Here is a 13,320-nt window from a genome sequence, read left to right on the forward strand (position 1 = left end):
AATCCATTTTAATTGAACAAAACAACCCTACTCTAAACCAACACCCCAGGGTGCCTAGATACCTCTTCTAAGTTTCACCACAGTTCTGGTCATGTGACTTCTATGTTCAATAATTTATATATATATCCGTGTCAGTGTAAATTACTTGTACCTGATGATGACAAAACCTTGTCGAAACATTGTACATTTGATGTTATGTTAAACTTATATTAAAGTTTTTCTTCATTACCCATTCAAGCCGTCTCCAGCTATTATTATCCTCCCTTTCAGAAAATGTCAATATTACTCTCTGACATTTAATATTATATTATTTGTAACCAATAGAAAGTTGGGGTTTCTATCTAACAAATGATGTATTATATTAAAGTTATTTTCTTTACAGAGAATTGTTTATTTTGCTTCCAGCTCAAACTTTATTTCCACAGAAAGCACATTGATGACTTGAGCTGAATTTTCATTGGCTTTTGTCACATAGCAGAAAGCCACAAAAATTGTGATAGTTATGGGACATTGTTCGCTTTTTGCATGTTGTTGTACAGTGTACTTTGGTGCATTATTTAATTAAATAAAATTATTCAGTGCAGTACTACCATTTATGTCCAAAAGTAGAATTGAGTATCGTGGATAGCAAAAAAGAAGATTCATGTAGGTACTTTATTTCTTGTTTTTAATAATATGCATAATATAATTCATTAACATAATGAGAACCACATGTTTGTCAAGTGATTTACAAATTTTACAGCAGGAATATCAGTTAGTCAAGGCTCAAAGGGCAATAAAATTTAACTATAAACAGATGTATACTGTTACAGTTTAAAGCTATTTAGGAGAAACAAATGTAGTTTCATGTTACAATTTGAAGTCATTTTAGAAAGAGAAAAGGGGTCGTATAAATATTTTTTTGTTCTTTGATGGTTACATGCTTGGTCCATTTGACCAACCACGTATAGTGTTAGAGTAGAGAAAATAAGTGAAAAAATATCAAGTTTTACTGAAAAAGAATCTGAAATTTATTTAGGAGGTTTTAGAAAATAAGTAAATGAAATTTGAGATTTTTCAGTTGAAGAAAAGTATTTTTAATCTTAATGTGAAAATCATTTTGTGCTCACAGCAGTCAACACTTTGACTCCACTTATTCGTGGAGAAATTTTTAGTGAAAATACTTCATAAAAAGTTTGATTTTTTGTCTGCAAGATAAACATATTAGAAGTTATAGTATGGAAACTATAAAGGTCAATTTAGGGTCGTGAACTCAGTCAATTTGACCGAGACTGTAGTGAGAGTTAAACTGTCATCATTGTGTATGAATAAATTTGCCATCAAAACATAGTTTGAAGGAGATGCTTAAAAAAATCCTCAATCTACCCTAATATAAAAATTGTGACATTTGCTCTGTAGGTCTTCCCTCTTCTCTAATTTATTTACTAACCCTCAAACAGGTACAGAATTTAATATAAATTATTCACTAAAATATAGACAATGCATAATTTTTATAGCCTTCAATCTTATTTGTTAATGGAGCCATAAACTAAAAAAATCAGACCCCTCCTGCCATGTCCACCTGTTGTACCTTCTCTTACACAAATTGCCAACATATCTGATGTTTTATACTGTATTATTTGTAATCAATAGAAAACCAAAATTTTAATCTATCAAATGACGTATTATATTACATTTATTACAAAAGTAACTGAAATATAAAAATAGAAACTTATTAGGTTAGATAAAGAATAATAATAAAATTCTTCATGGGGTATACTTATGACAAGCCCAACATTATGTAATTCGATACATTAACTCTTTCAGCATTGGTTCAGTCCCTGGGACCGGCCTCTTAACCATTTTGTGCTTGTTATAGTTTTCATGTTATAACTTTTAAATTAGTAAGCTTATGTTAATGAAATTTGGCAGATTATCAGTAAACATTACAATCCTTTCATACACAAAATATAATTTTTTTTTATTAAGTCTTAAGGTTTGTAAAGATTGGTTTCCTGTTACAATTTGAAGTCATACTAGAAGAAAAAAGGAACTTAGATTTAGTTTGTATTTTCTTTTATGGTGGTTATGAGGTAAATAGAATTGGCTGAATGTGTATAAAATTAGGGTAGAGAAAATAACAGATAAAATATAAAGTTTTACTGAAAAAAAACGTTTTATTATCTAGAAGGTTTTAGTGATTACACAAAGGAAATTTGAAATTTCAGATGAATAAAAAAAATTGAAATCTTAACATAAGAATCATAGAGGAATTTTTTGTAAAAATACGTCATTAAAAGTTCTGTTTTTCTTTCTTCCTTCCTCATACAGAAGACTTGTAATATATAGTGGAAGCTTGCAAAAATTTGTGAAGATACACAAAACAAAGAGTATAGTATGGAAACTATATAACGGTCAATTTGGGGTTATGAACCTGGTCGAATTAACTGTAGCGAGAGAGTTAATGGTTTTATTGCCTGTTATATATCAGATAAGCAACTTATTCCTTCATGAGTGCCAGCACATCGCAGCACATGGTTGTATTATGATAAGTAAAAATAACAGAAAAAATATATCTTTTTCCTGAAAAAAACTTGATATTCATTTATGAGGTTCTAGAAGACATGCAAATAAAATATAAAAACTGTAAGATGAAAGACAGTTTTTTATTCTTAACATAAAAATCATCTTGCACTCAGCCTAGTCTGAGTCAGACTAACTCAGTATTAAAACTCACAGATACATCTTTAGCAAAAATACGTTATTAAAAATTCTGATGTTTGCTAAAAGCTTTTTAAATTTTAAGAATTATAGTAAACATTAATTCTCCAATAATGGGCTTAGTCCAATAGACTGACCCTGTACACACAGGGTTAACCGCTTGCAACAAATTTGACTGTATGATTTATTTTCAAGCAGAATGATAAGAGTGAAAAATTGTTTGAGGCAATAAGTCAGTTGTGTAATATATTTTTTATCACTTTTTAATACAAAGAATCATTTTTATGCTGCATTGTTTGCAACTGCCACATTAACTTTAACTTTTGGATGATTTAACCCAAGCAAACTAATTCCAGCATTTGTATATAAAGAAACAAAATGTAGAAAACTAAATTCAGGAAACTATATGTCTAACCTTCTTGCTTTGGGTATGTCAAAGTTTGCATGTCACATCTTTTTAGAGAGTGACATTCAACATTTAATTAAACTACTTTATAATAATTGTATAAGAATAAACTTAGCATCAAAATGTAGTTTATAAGGCAGCATTTTAAAAATCCTCAATATCTCCTAGTATGAGAATTTAACATTTATTTTCTAAGTCTTCCATTTTTTCTAATTAATTTAACACCTCTCTGAGAAGTATGGAATTTAATGTAAAATACTCATTATGATAAGCTGTTACTAAGGGAATGTCTAGTTTTATAACTTTCAAACTTAATTGTTTACAGAGTCATAAACTGTAAAATTAGATCCACTTCCCATGCCCACTTGTCATATCCTCTCTTTCACAAATTGTTAATAGTTCTCTCTGACATTTTATACAATATTATTTTTAACCAATAGAAAGCCAAGGTTTTAATATCTCAAATGATGTATTATATTACATTATTTTCTGTATAGAACATTGTTTATTTCACCTTCAGTTTATAACCTTTTCTCACTGTATTCACATCGACAATCTTAGCTGATTTTTTAAAGGTTTATTTATTTTTATAAAAGTAACTAAAATGTAGAAATTAGAAACTTATTTGGTTAGATAAGGTAACAATAATAATAAACATTCTTCATAAGGTATTTTCAAAATTGGAAAATGTGTTATGATGATAAGTTAGTTTCATTGATAAATTATTGTGTTGATTATTATTCATTATGAACATTAGAAAAATTTGTATAAATAGTTTGTTTTGGAGTATCTCTTATACATCTACTTAAAGAAATATCTATCTTGTCAGATTGTGACTACTGACTGGCATGATCCACAAAAGTCATCAGTGGTCAGCAAGGTTGTTAGCAGATTAACAGAAGCTTGGGCTATGTCCAGTCATCGCTGGTCCAGTTTTAGTCGTGGGAGGCAAGTGGCTAAGGCTTCAACGTCAATAATGGAGGAAGAAAGTCTTGTAGAGGAGGAGGAAGTAGAGGAAGAAGAAACTGCTAATCCAGAGGAATCCAAAGTTGATGAAGTGTATCAGGTTATAAATTTGGTTTTGAATTATTGTTTAAGGGATGTTCTACATTTATTAGAAAAATAGATTTAGCAATAAATGTACTAAGCAGTAGAAAGATTTATGCTAAATTTTTTTAGAAGTGAATATTACTTAAACATTAAAATTTATATAAAATAAAACTTAAATTAATAATTATATTTGAAGATTTCAGAAAGTTAATATATATCTGTATGATTTAAACTCTTTGTACCTTATAAGTTTAATGTACAATACATTATAAAACCTATTCTTGCAGAAAGATAAGTTTTTAGTTGTCTTTTACTTACTACAATGACCCTATAGTTATAACATTTGAAGAATATGTAGCATTTATTCTTCTTAATTAGTCAATGAATAGGGTTACTGATGAGGGCTAAGAGTTCCCCAAAACTGGTATAATTCAGTGGCAAATGGTGAATCAATTGATAGTTTGGGCCTCATATTTATTTCACTGCTAAATTCTTTTTCTGCTTCAGACTACCTCATTACAATCATATGAATTTGCTATTTGACCCACTGGCACTCTTTTGCAAGACATTTTATTTTAATTGTAAATTTGTAGAATTGAATAACATCTTAATATTTCCAGCTCCGTTGGTTTGTACCTTTTGCAGATCCCTAGTCATGCATTGAGAATTGTGTTTGAATAACTAATCTGTGTCTCACACACTCTCTCTCTCTTCTTCTTCTTCTTTTTTTATATATATATATTAAAACAATGCATAATTTAAGGATATGGGTTTATGATTTAAAAAAACTGTTCAAAGAAATGCCAACTTGAACTACAACATTTGTTATGGAAAGTCGAGCATTGCCAAAACTGCTTGGTGAGTGAATCCAGAAAGCTTTGTTACTGGTGCTTATGAGGCTGCTGGGGCAGATCTGTAGTAAAAGAACAATAAAAAGTGCATATCAAAAGAGAGGGGAAAAAATATTAATTGTATAAAAGAATAATGTAGAGTACTGTCACTTTTTTATTATATATATATAAATAAATTTCAAAACAATTGAATTTTACCAGTACCTTAGTAATTGTATTAACTTATCACCATCCTTTAACATTTACCCTAAGAAAAGTACAGAGTTATTGAAAAAAGATCATGATGTAACCCATTATTTTTATATGTATTGACTGAAATATTAATTGAGCACATTGTTCACGGATACAACAGCATTTTTAGTTAGTATCAAAGAAAAAGTAGTACATGCATACTCTATTAAAATTTAAATGTTGCTGGCATATAAATCATAAATTATTAACTTTTATAATCAGTTATCTGGCTTGCCCAATGATGATGCAATCCTTGCTCTCCTAGCAGCTGGATCTGGGGCTTCATGTTAGTCCTATATATCTAGTTTGGTGCAGAAAGTTTGGCCTCCCAGTTTTGTTGGGGCTTCTTAGCACACATGACTGGGCTGAGGGAAAAACCAGGTGACAAATTATGACTTTTTTATAATATTGTATTATTTTGTTTTGTTTCTTTTACCTCAATATCTATTATTAGCATTGATAAATTTTAATTGAAAAAATTTCCTTGAAATAAAAATACACTTAGGTAGTTTCTTTAAATTTTTCCAACACTGTAATTTTACTGTTTTTTGTGCTTTACAGTGATGATCTTTAGAAATATTTCTTTATTTCATGGGCTTAAGCTTTTATCAAGAGTTGTACACCACCATAATGGCTGTATTACAGTAACATTTACAGTGTATTTATATTTCTAACACTGAAATATTTTGGAGTAATTGTTATGAGGGAAAACATCTACCTCTATCCCTCCTATATTCATGAGTTTCTTGCAGTAGTAATTTTTGAATTTTAAATGTCTTCTGGTTTGCAAAAACTAACAAATTTTTAATCCTTGTTTGCTCCTAATCTTCATGCTACAGTTAGGTCAGAATGTGCATGTCACAACTTTTTAGAAAGTGACATTTCACATATAATTAAACTACTTTATAATAATTGTATAAGAATAAACTTTGCATCATATTACAGTTAATAAATCAAATTTTAATATTATATAAGTCTTAAGTTCTTAGTTTTATAAGGAAATATTTAAAAAATCCTCAATCTCCCAGTATGAGAATTGTAACATCAAGACACATTATTAACAGGAATGATAATTTAGCAATTTTCCACTTTCTATACCTTGGAACTTGGTAATCACATATTTTCAGTGGAGGTGTTCTACTGGATTCTTACTTCACATACCACGTTTCAAAGTAATCCATTAACAAATACACAAAATATAAAATTTCTAATTTTGATTGATTGATTTTTTTTTTGTTCGGCCAACAAACTAGATTAACAGTTTCTAGCTCTAGTTTTCAAAAGAATCATGTGGGTAGATGGTTAGTATTCATTGTCAACTTTTAAGCATAAATTTTCTACATTTTATGAAATTCTCCTAATTAAAGAGAGTTTAGCATCAAGCTATATTAGCTTCAGCAATTAGTGTATTCTGAGTGAAGACAGAAGTAGTCAGAACACATATTATTTAGAACGAAGTTATGTTTGAAGGAGACTGGTATGAAACTGTCGAAATGAGTATATAAGCCAGTAACTGTTTTTACGGTAAATACATATGATATAGATTGTTTATTTGAACGTATATAAAAAAATCTAAGTTATTGTTTTTTTTCATCATGCATGTAAAGTTTATACATGGACGTTGTGAGTTTAAGTATTCTAAAAACTTCTTGGCGTGATCGGTGTTATGTAAGATTAAAAAAATGTACCATCAACATACTTTCTATGTAATACTGGTTTGTAATAAAGGAAATAATTATCCAGCTATTTATGTTCATATAACATAGAAAAATATTTGCAAGAGTCGGACCTAGAGGTGATTCCATTACCACTCTGTCTATCTAACACTAAATAATAACAACCGCTCCACCCTGTTATCATTAGTGTAATCAATTCTGGATGTAGGTGTAGGGGATAAGTCAGCTCATTGGATAGAAGAATGGCTGGATGAAAGAAAACAGGTGGTTGTTATAAATGAAGCTCAGTCAAACTGGATTAATATCACAAATGGGGTATTTCAAGGCTCAGTGTTAGGACCTTTGCTCTTTTTGATTTACATCAATGATAGGTGAAGGAATAGTCAATAAATTACTGAAATTTGCTGATTATGTTAACAAAATTTAATTGAATCACTTTCTTATCATGGTATACAAATAAATATAACATAAAAATGTTGTTAATAATCCATATTTTAATAGTATAAAGGTTTGAAGTTCTTAATTTTATAAGGCAATATTTTAATAAATCCTTAATTTCCCCTAGTATGAGAATTGTGACATTTTCTCTATAGGAAGCCCCTCTTTTCTAATTTATTTACCACCCATACAAGAGGTATGAAATTTAATGTAAGTTGAATCTAAGTTTCAAATGGACAGCAACTGCTTGTTGTAGAAACCTACAAATGTGGATGACGACGTTTAGAAAGTCTTCAGCCTTTCGTCTTCAGGAAGTTACATATTATAATGTTGTCATTGCTCAGGCAAAGCATAATTTTTCTAGCATTCAACCTTATTTAGTTACAGGCCATAAAAGAGGAAATCACACCCCTCTTGCCTTGACCAGCTGTCACAGAGTCATCAAATAGAAAATCAGACACTTTTTGCTGCACCCACATGTTACTTCCTCTCTTTCAGAAATTACCAGTAGTTCTTTCTGATATTTAATACTATATTATTTGTAACCAATAGAAAGCCAAGGTTTCTATCTATCAAATGACATATTACATCGTTTTCTGTACAGAGAATTGTCTATTTTGCTTCCAGTTCAAACTATATTCCCATGAGGAAACATTTACAAGCTTAGCTGATTTTTAATGGCTCTTATTACATAGCTAGAAAGCCAGAAATTTTTTTTATAGTTATGGGACATTGGTATATTATTTAGTTAAATAAATTATTTAGTGCAGTAGTACCATTAGTATAAAAAAAAGTAGATTTAGATGTCATCTCAACAGCAAAAAAAGAAAAGATCCAGGTAAGTACTTTATTCCTTGTTTTTCATGTGTATTCTTTATTCATTACTATGAAAGTAACTAAAGTGTAAAAATTAAAAAAAGTTTAAGTTAGTTTAAGTAAAATAAAGAATATTAATAATAAAAAGTTTCACAAGATGGGCATGAAAGTAGTCCATGTGTTACGTGATTTAATAGGGTAACGTGAGTTATAGGTTTATTTAGTGATTTAAATTTATATGGTGCAAATATTAATTAGACACAGTCAGAATTTAAAAAAATTAAATTCTTTTTTACCAATTGTTGAAATAAATGGCTTTTACTTATATTTCTTAATAGTATAAATATATACTGTGTTGTCGTTGGGCTTAGAATGTTTCTACAGTAGGTGTCTGTGAGTTGTTAGTGATAAATTCAATGATGAATAAACAGCACACACTTTACTTCTTTTTACATAATGTACATATATTCGGAACAAGTTAAACATATGTAAAACAGTCTTCACACTATAGAGATTATAGACATATCATAAACACTATTTATATATAGTTCTCTTCTTGTTGTCTAAAGTCCATGTAGACCTATTCAATTCCTTTAGAATTTCAGTTGACAAGCCGAACTATCTTCTCTATTACTATCGCACTAGTATTCTGTGTGTTATTCACTTACAATTGTGGTGAGAGTTACCGCAATCATTTGGTGTTCTTTCTTCTAAATATCCTCTGTTCCTATTGTCAAAGTGCACTCAGGTTCATTCAATTACTTTAGAACCATGCTTTTCTACTGTTAGTCTTACTCTAACATGTTAAACATTAAGCCTATCACTTCTATGGTAGTTAACTTCATGCTGAACTTTTCCTTGCCCATAACTTTACTCTCTTCTGCTATTGTCTGTCTGCTGTTTTTGCTCGTCTCACACTACTTATGTCTTTATCACTTAATTCTCTGGACTTCTAGAAATCTCTATATTCTCGATGTCAATGTATTGCATGCTACGTTCGATATTCTCAACATCAATGACTTATAAACATAACGTCCTACAATCATCTGCTTTTAACTCTTATTATTATAAAAACTAAATAATAAAATATTCCCTCACAAAACATATTAATTAATAATATCTAAACTACACAGTCTTTTATATCATGACACACTGTTCAAAAGGCAATAAAATTTAAATATAAACATATGTACATTGTTATGAGTTTAAAGCTATTGAGGATAAACGAAAGCAGTTTCATGTTACAATTTGAAGTCATTATTGAAAGAAAAAAGGGTAATTTAGGGTTTTTTCTTCTTCTTTTTTTTAGGCGGTTTTAGAGATCATGCAAATGAAATTTGAGGTTTTTCAGATGAAGAAAATCATATGGAAAGTTAACAGGAAAATCACTTTTCACTAGGAGTTGCCAACACTTTGACTCCATATATTCATGGAGAAATGTTTAGTGAAAATACTTTATTAAAAATTCTGAAGTTTTATCTAAAAATGATTCTTAATGATTACTGAGAGCTTGTGAAATATCATGAAGATACACAGAACATATTAGATGTTATAGTATAAAAACTAACTGTCAACTTTGGGTCACAAACTTGGCTGATTGGACCGAGATCTGAGTAAAAGAGTTAAATTCTTGGGGGTTCCTGGTTGTGATGAGGATATTGCTGCTTTACAAAAGGACTTAGATTATTTGGTCAGTTGGACAAATAAATGATAGATGGCTTCTCATTATAATATATGCAAGGTAATGCATGTGGGTTATCATAATTTAAACTATAGGTATAATTTTGATAGGAATAACCTTAACAGTGAAAAGGATCTTGATGTTCTGGTTGATTGGTCTCTTAATTTTGTAAGTAGTGTGCTATTGCTAGTGAGTAGGATTTTAGTTTATGGCTACAGAGATATTGGATATAAGTCTAAAGAAGTTATATATGTCATTGGTTAGGCCTCATTTTGAGTATTGTGTTAAGTCTTGGGATCTTATGGTAAATGCACAACAAAAGCTGAAAAGCATTTCATCTGCAAGAATTGTGTTAATTAGGTTACTTTGAAGTTTATTTACAAGAAAGTGCATTCACATTACAAAATTGCATAATATTTTTATGGTCTTTTTACAAATGTGTATTGTTTAGAAAATAAATACCTACTCCTTTTTATTTAGTTTTGTGTGTGTGTTTGTTTATACTTGTTTACCTCCTGTTTTCTTTTGATATATTTATTTTATTATAGTATTTAATTTATTGAAGAAGTGTTTTATGCTTAATTGTTCATGTTTTATATGGTGTTTTAGCAAACAGTGTTTGGCTTGATGTGCCTAAATAAAACTTTTGAGTTATATTTCATTTTAACACTGCCATTTAAAATGCAGTTCTCAAAATTATTGTAGTGTGGCAGTGCTAGTGTTAAAAGACTATTTGAGAAATATTTGTAGTCAAGTACGTTTATGTTAATTGATAAAGATTATACATCTTTTCTATAACTTAGCTCAGAAACACTACTTACCTCTCTGCACCACTAAGAGCTATTACCTTGCATGCAACTGCCATGGAATTTCCTATCCATGCTACAAGCCTTGAATAAACTCCCACACCTACACATGTCTGTGTATATTATGCTAGCCTGTGGCAAAATCATCATAATGCTGTAGTTCTCCACCAATAGAAAGAGTAACATAACTTTCATGTACAGTAATCCCCATGACTGAGATGACCATAAGCTCATTCTTTTATCAGTATTGCTTGTGTTCAGATGTAATTTTCTTATGAATTTAGAATTTTTTGCCACTTCTAATTTTGTGTGTAGAACTTAAATTGTGATGTTGAGAAAATGTATCAGAACAAACTGATTTGCACACCAATGATAGAAATGTTCACTAGCTCATATTTTGGCACATTGAGTAACAGCTTTCTCATAATTTCTTAGATTAAATCTGAAGTAGTGAAGTGTAATAATTTAAGCTACTTATACATTAGCCATTATTTTAGTTGTTTGAAAGCAATCTGTGGTATTTCATATGGGTTAGTTTTTGTACTGACATTTAGGAAAATAGTTAACTAGATGTGTTGTGTATCATTATGCCACATACACAAGAAATATGGTCATTGCTTCTACCCACATGGAATTTTTGGTAATAAACATAAAATTTCACCAATATTTTATTACATTTTTATTATTATTATTATTATTACAGAAGCTTATCCAGTTAGTGAAGTTTCTTGAACAAGAATTGATTGATGCCAAACGTCAGATGGCTCGAATGGAAATCGACATAAGAGCAGAAGTGTGCCAAGAGTATTCCGAGCTGTTTGTTGAGATAGAGAACACATATAAGTGAGCTATGCTTTATTTATAATATCTCTTAAAAATCAAAATTGGCAATTTTGAACAGTTGTATAGCTCTCAAAGATTCATTTAAGGTATTTTATATAACTACTAGTAGATAAGAGATGTTTGAAAATGCAAGCAAGCCAGAGAGTGAAATGGGATTTTTTGGTTTAGTTAAAACATTTCAGCAGCTTGTTTCAATTGGTAGACATTTAAACATTCCTATAAAAAGATTATAAAGTTTATTTAGGTTCTAATAAGTCAATATCCAGTTATTAGTTTTTGAATTTGTCTTTCATTTTGCAAATTTTATACGTTAATTTAAAATAGTAAAAACAAAGTTACATGGAATAGTTCTTGTTTATAAATTGACAAGTGCAAGCTTTTCCTACCAGTAACAACAGCTCATTTAACCATAGTTGTAAAGTTCTATGGTTTTTGTTTTAAGATAACTTCTAGTAAAGATGAACTGTGTATACAGGTTGAGCTTGACAGTTTTTTGTAGTATCATTTTTATGTTGTGTAATAGCAAATACAGATAGAATCCCACCAAAAGAGTTGTATGATACTTCATAGTTAAAATTATTTATTTATGCTTTGAAAATATAAAAAGTTACCAATGAAATTACCATTTTTTATGTAGCAAAATATAACTTATAGACTGTGTTTTCTAGTCTGAGGTTTACTTGTTTAGCCACTTCTGGAAATATATAGAGTAATTAGTAAAATTTGTTATTTTTGGGCAGTGAACACTTAAGACAAGCAGAAGAAAATGCAGAAGAATTGATGGAAAAAAGGTTGGAGATCATGCAGAAAGCATTGTGTAACTCAAGGAAGAGGGCCAGAATGGAGGATGATATTGATGCTAGTGAATCTTTTGAAGTTGACAAGGATCCTTCTGTGGTAAGATAGTTATATCAAAGTTTTAAGCTTCAGTAATATAATTAAAAGTTAAAAAATTATGTAGTATAAGCTTGTGTTTGTGTTTACATGTGTAAGATGCAAAAAAGGACAACAAAATGATTACACACAATGCAAGCAGATACATCAAACAAATTGAATGATTCACTTGGTTAGATTCGTTTTTAACCCTAAAACCAAAGTTTGATTGAGGTCGAGAGAGATGTTGTTTTTATAGTAACAAACAGGTCCTCTGTATAACATGAATAGTGGGGCCATAGATGCTGATGCACTTGGTCTTCATGACATCCTCAGTGCTATACTGAGAGTATGTAAGTGTTTTATTTCATTTCCTCAAATATATTTTTATGGCAAAATATTTTGATATGGAGTATTCTTCTGATTGTATTGTAATGTTTATTGAGCCTCAACTAGGTGTTTCTTGTCAATTATGTATATCCTCAATTGACGGTATATTATATTCATGTTTATTCTTCTCATTTAAATAGTAAAATTTCAAAACTGATTGAAATATTATTCAATATTCTTGATCATCACATGTGATAATATTTAATGTCTAGCTTAATAATATTTTTTTTGTATCCCTGTATATTGTTTCTTGTATATTGTTTACTCTAATGTGAATTGGTACAATATTACTATTGTAGTATAACTTGTTGAATGGTACTCTGTACAAAGTTGGGGCATATGCAATTTGACCCTCTCCTGTGCACGTGGAGTTAAACACTGGTTTTAGGAACACAACTTGTGCATGTGATGTCTATTTTTTGTTCCGTAAAACAAGATATGTAATACTAAAAAGCAGTTTTTAATATATATATATATATATATATATATATATGTCTTAATTTTTAACTTCCCCATGACTGAGATCGACCATAAGCTCATTTCTTTTATCAGTATTGCT

The 13,320-nt window shown here is 29.6% G+C and overlaps 1 protein-coding gene across 1 annotated transcript in view; it reads left to right on the forward strand.

Annotated features, from left to right (window-relative positions):
• LOC106465606 (kinesin-like protein KIF20B) overlaps positions 1 to 13,320 on the forward strand; it is a 104,296-nt gene that overhangs the window by 56,162 nt on the left and 34,814 nt on the right. The window contains exons 10-12 of the mRNA XM_013925840.2: positions 3,936 to 4,172; positions 11,359 to 11,498; positions 12,239 to 12,395. Coding sequence (XP_013781294.1) covers positions 3,936 to 4,172; positions 11,359 to 11,498; positions 12,239 to 12,395 — 534 coding nt within the window. The remainder of the gene's footprint in view (positions 1 to 3,935; positions 4,173 to 11,358; positions 11,499 to 12,238; positions 12,396 to 13,320) is intronic.

This window comes from Limulus polyphemus, unplaced genomic scaffold, assembly GCF_000517525.1.
Source record: "Limulus polyphemus unplaced genomic scaffold, Limulus_polyphemus-2.1.2 Scaffold1998, whole genome shotgun sequence".
Classification (NCBI taxonomy): Eukaryota; Metazoa; Arthropoda; class Merostomata; order Xiphosura; family Limulidae; genus Limulus; species Limulus polyphemus.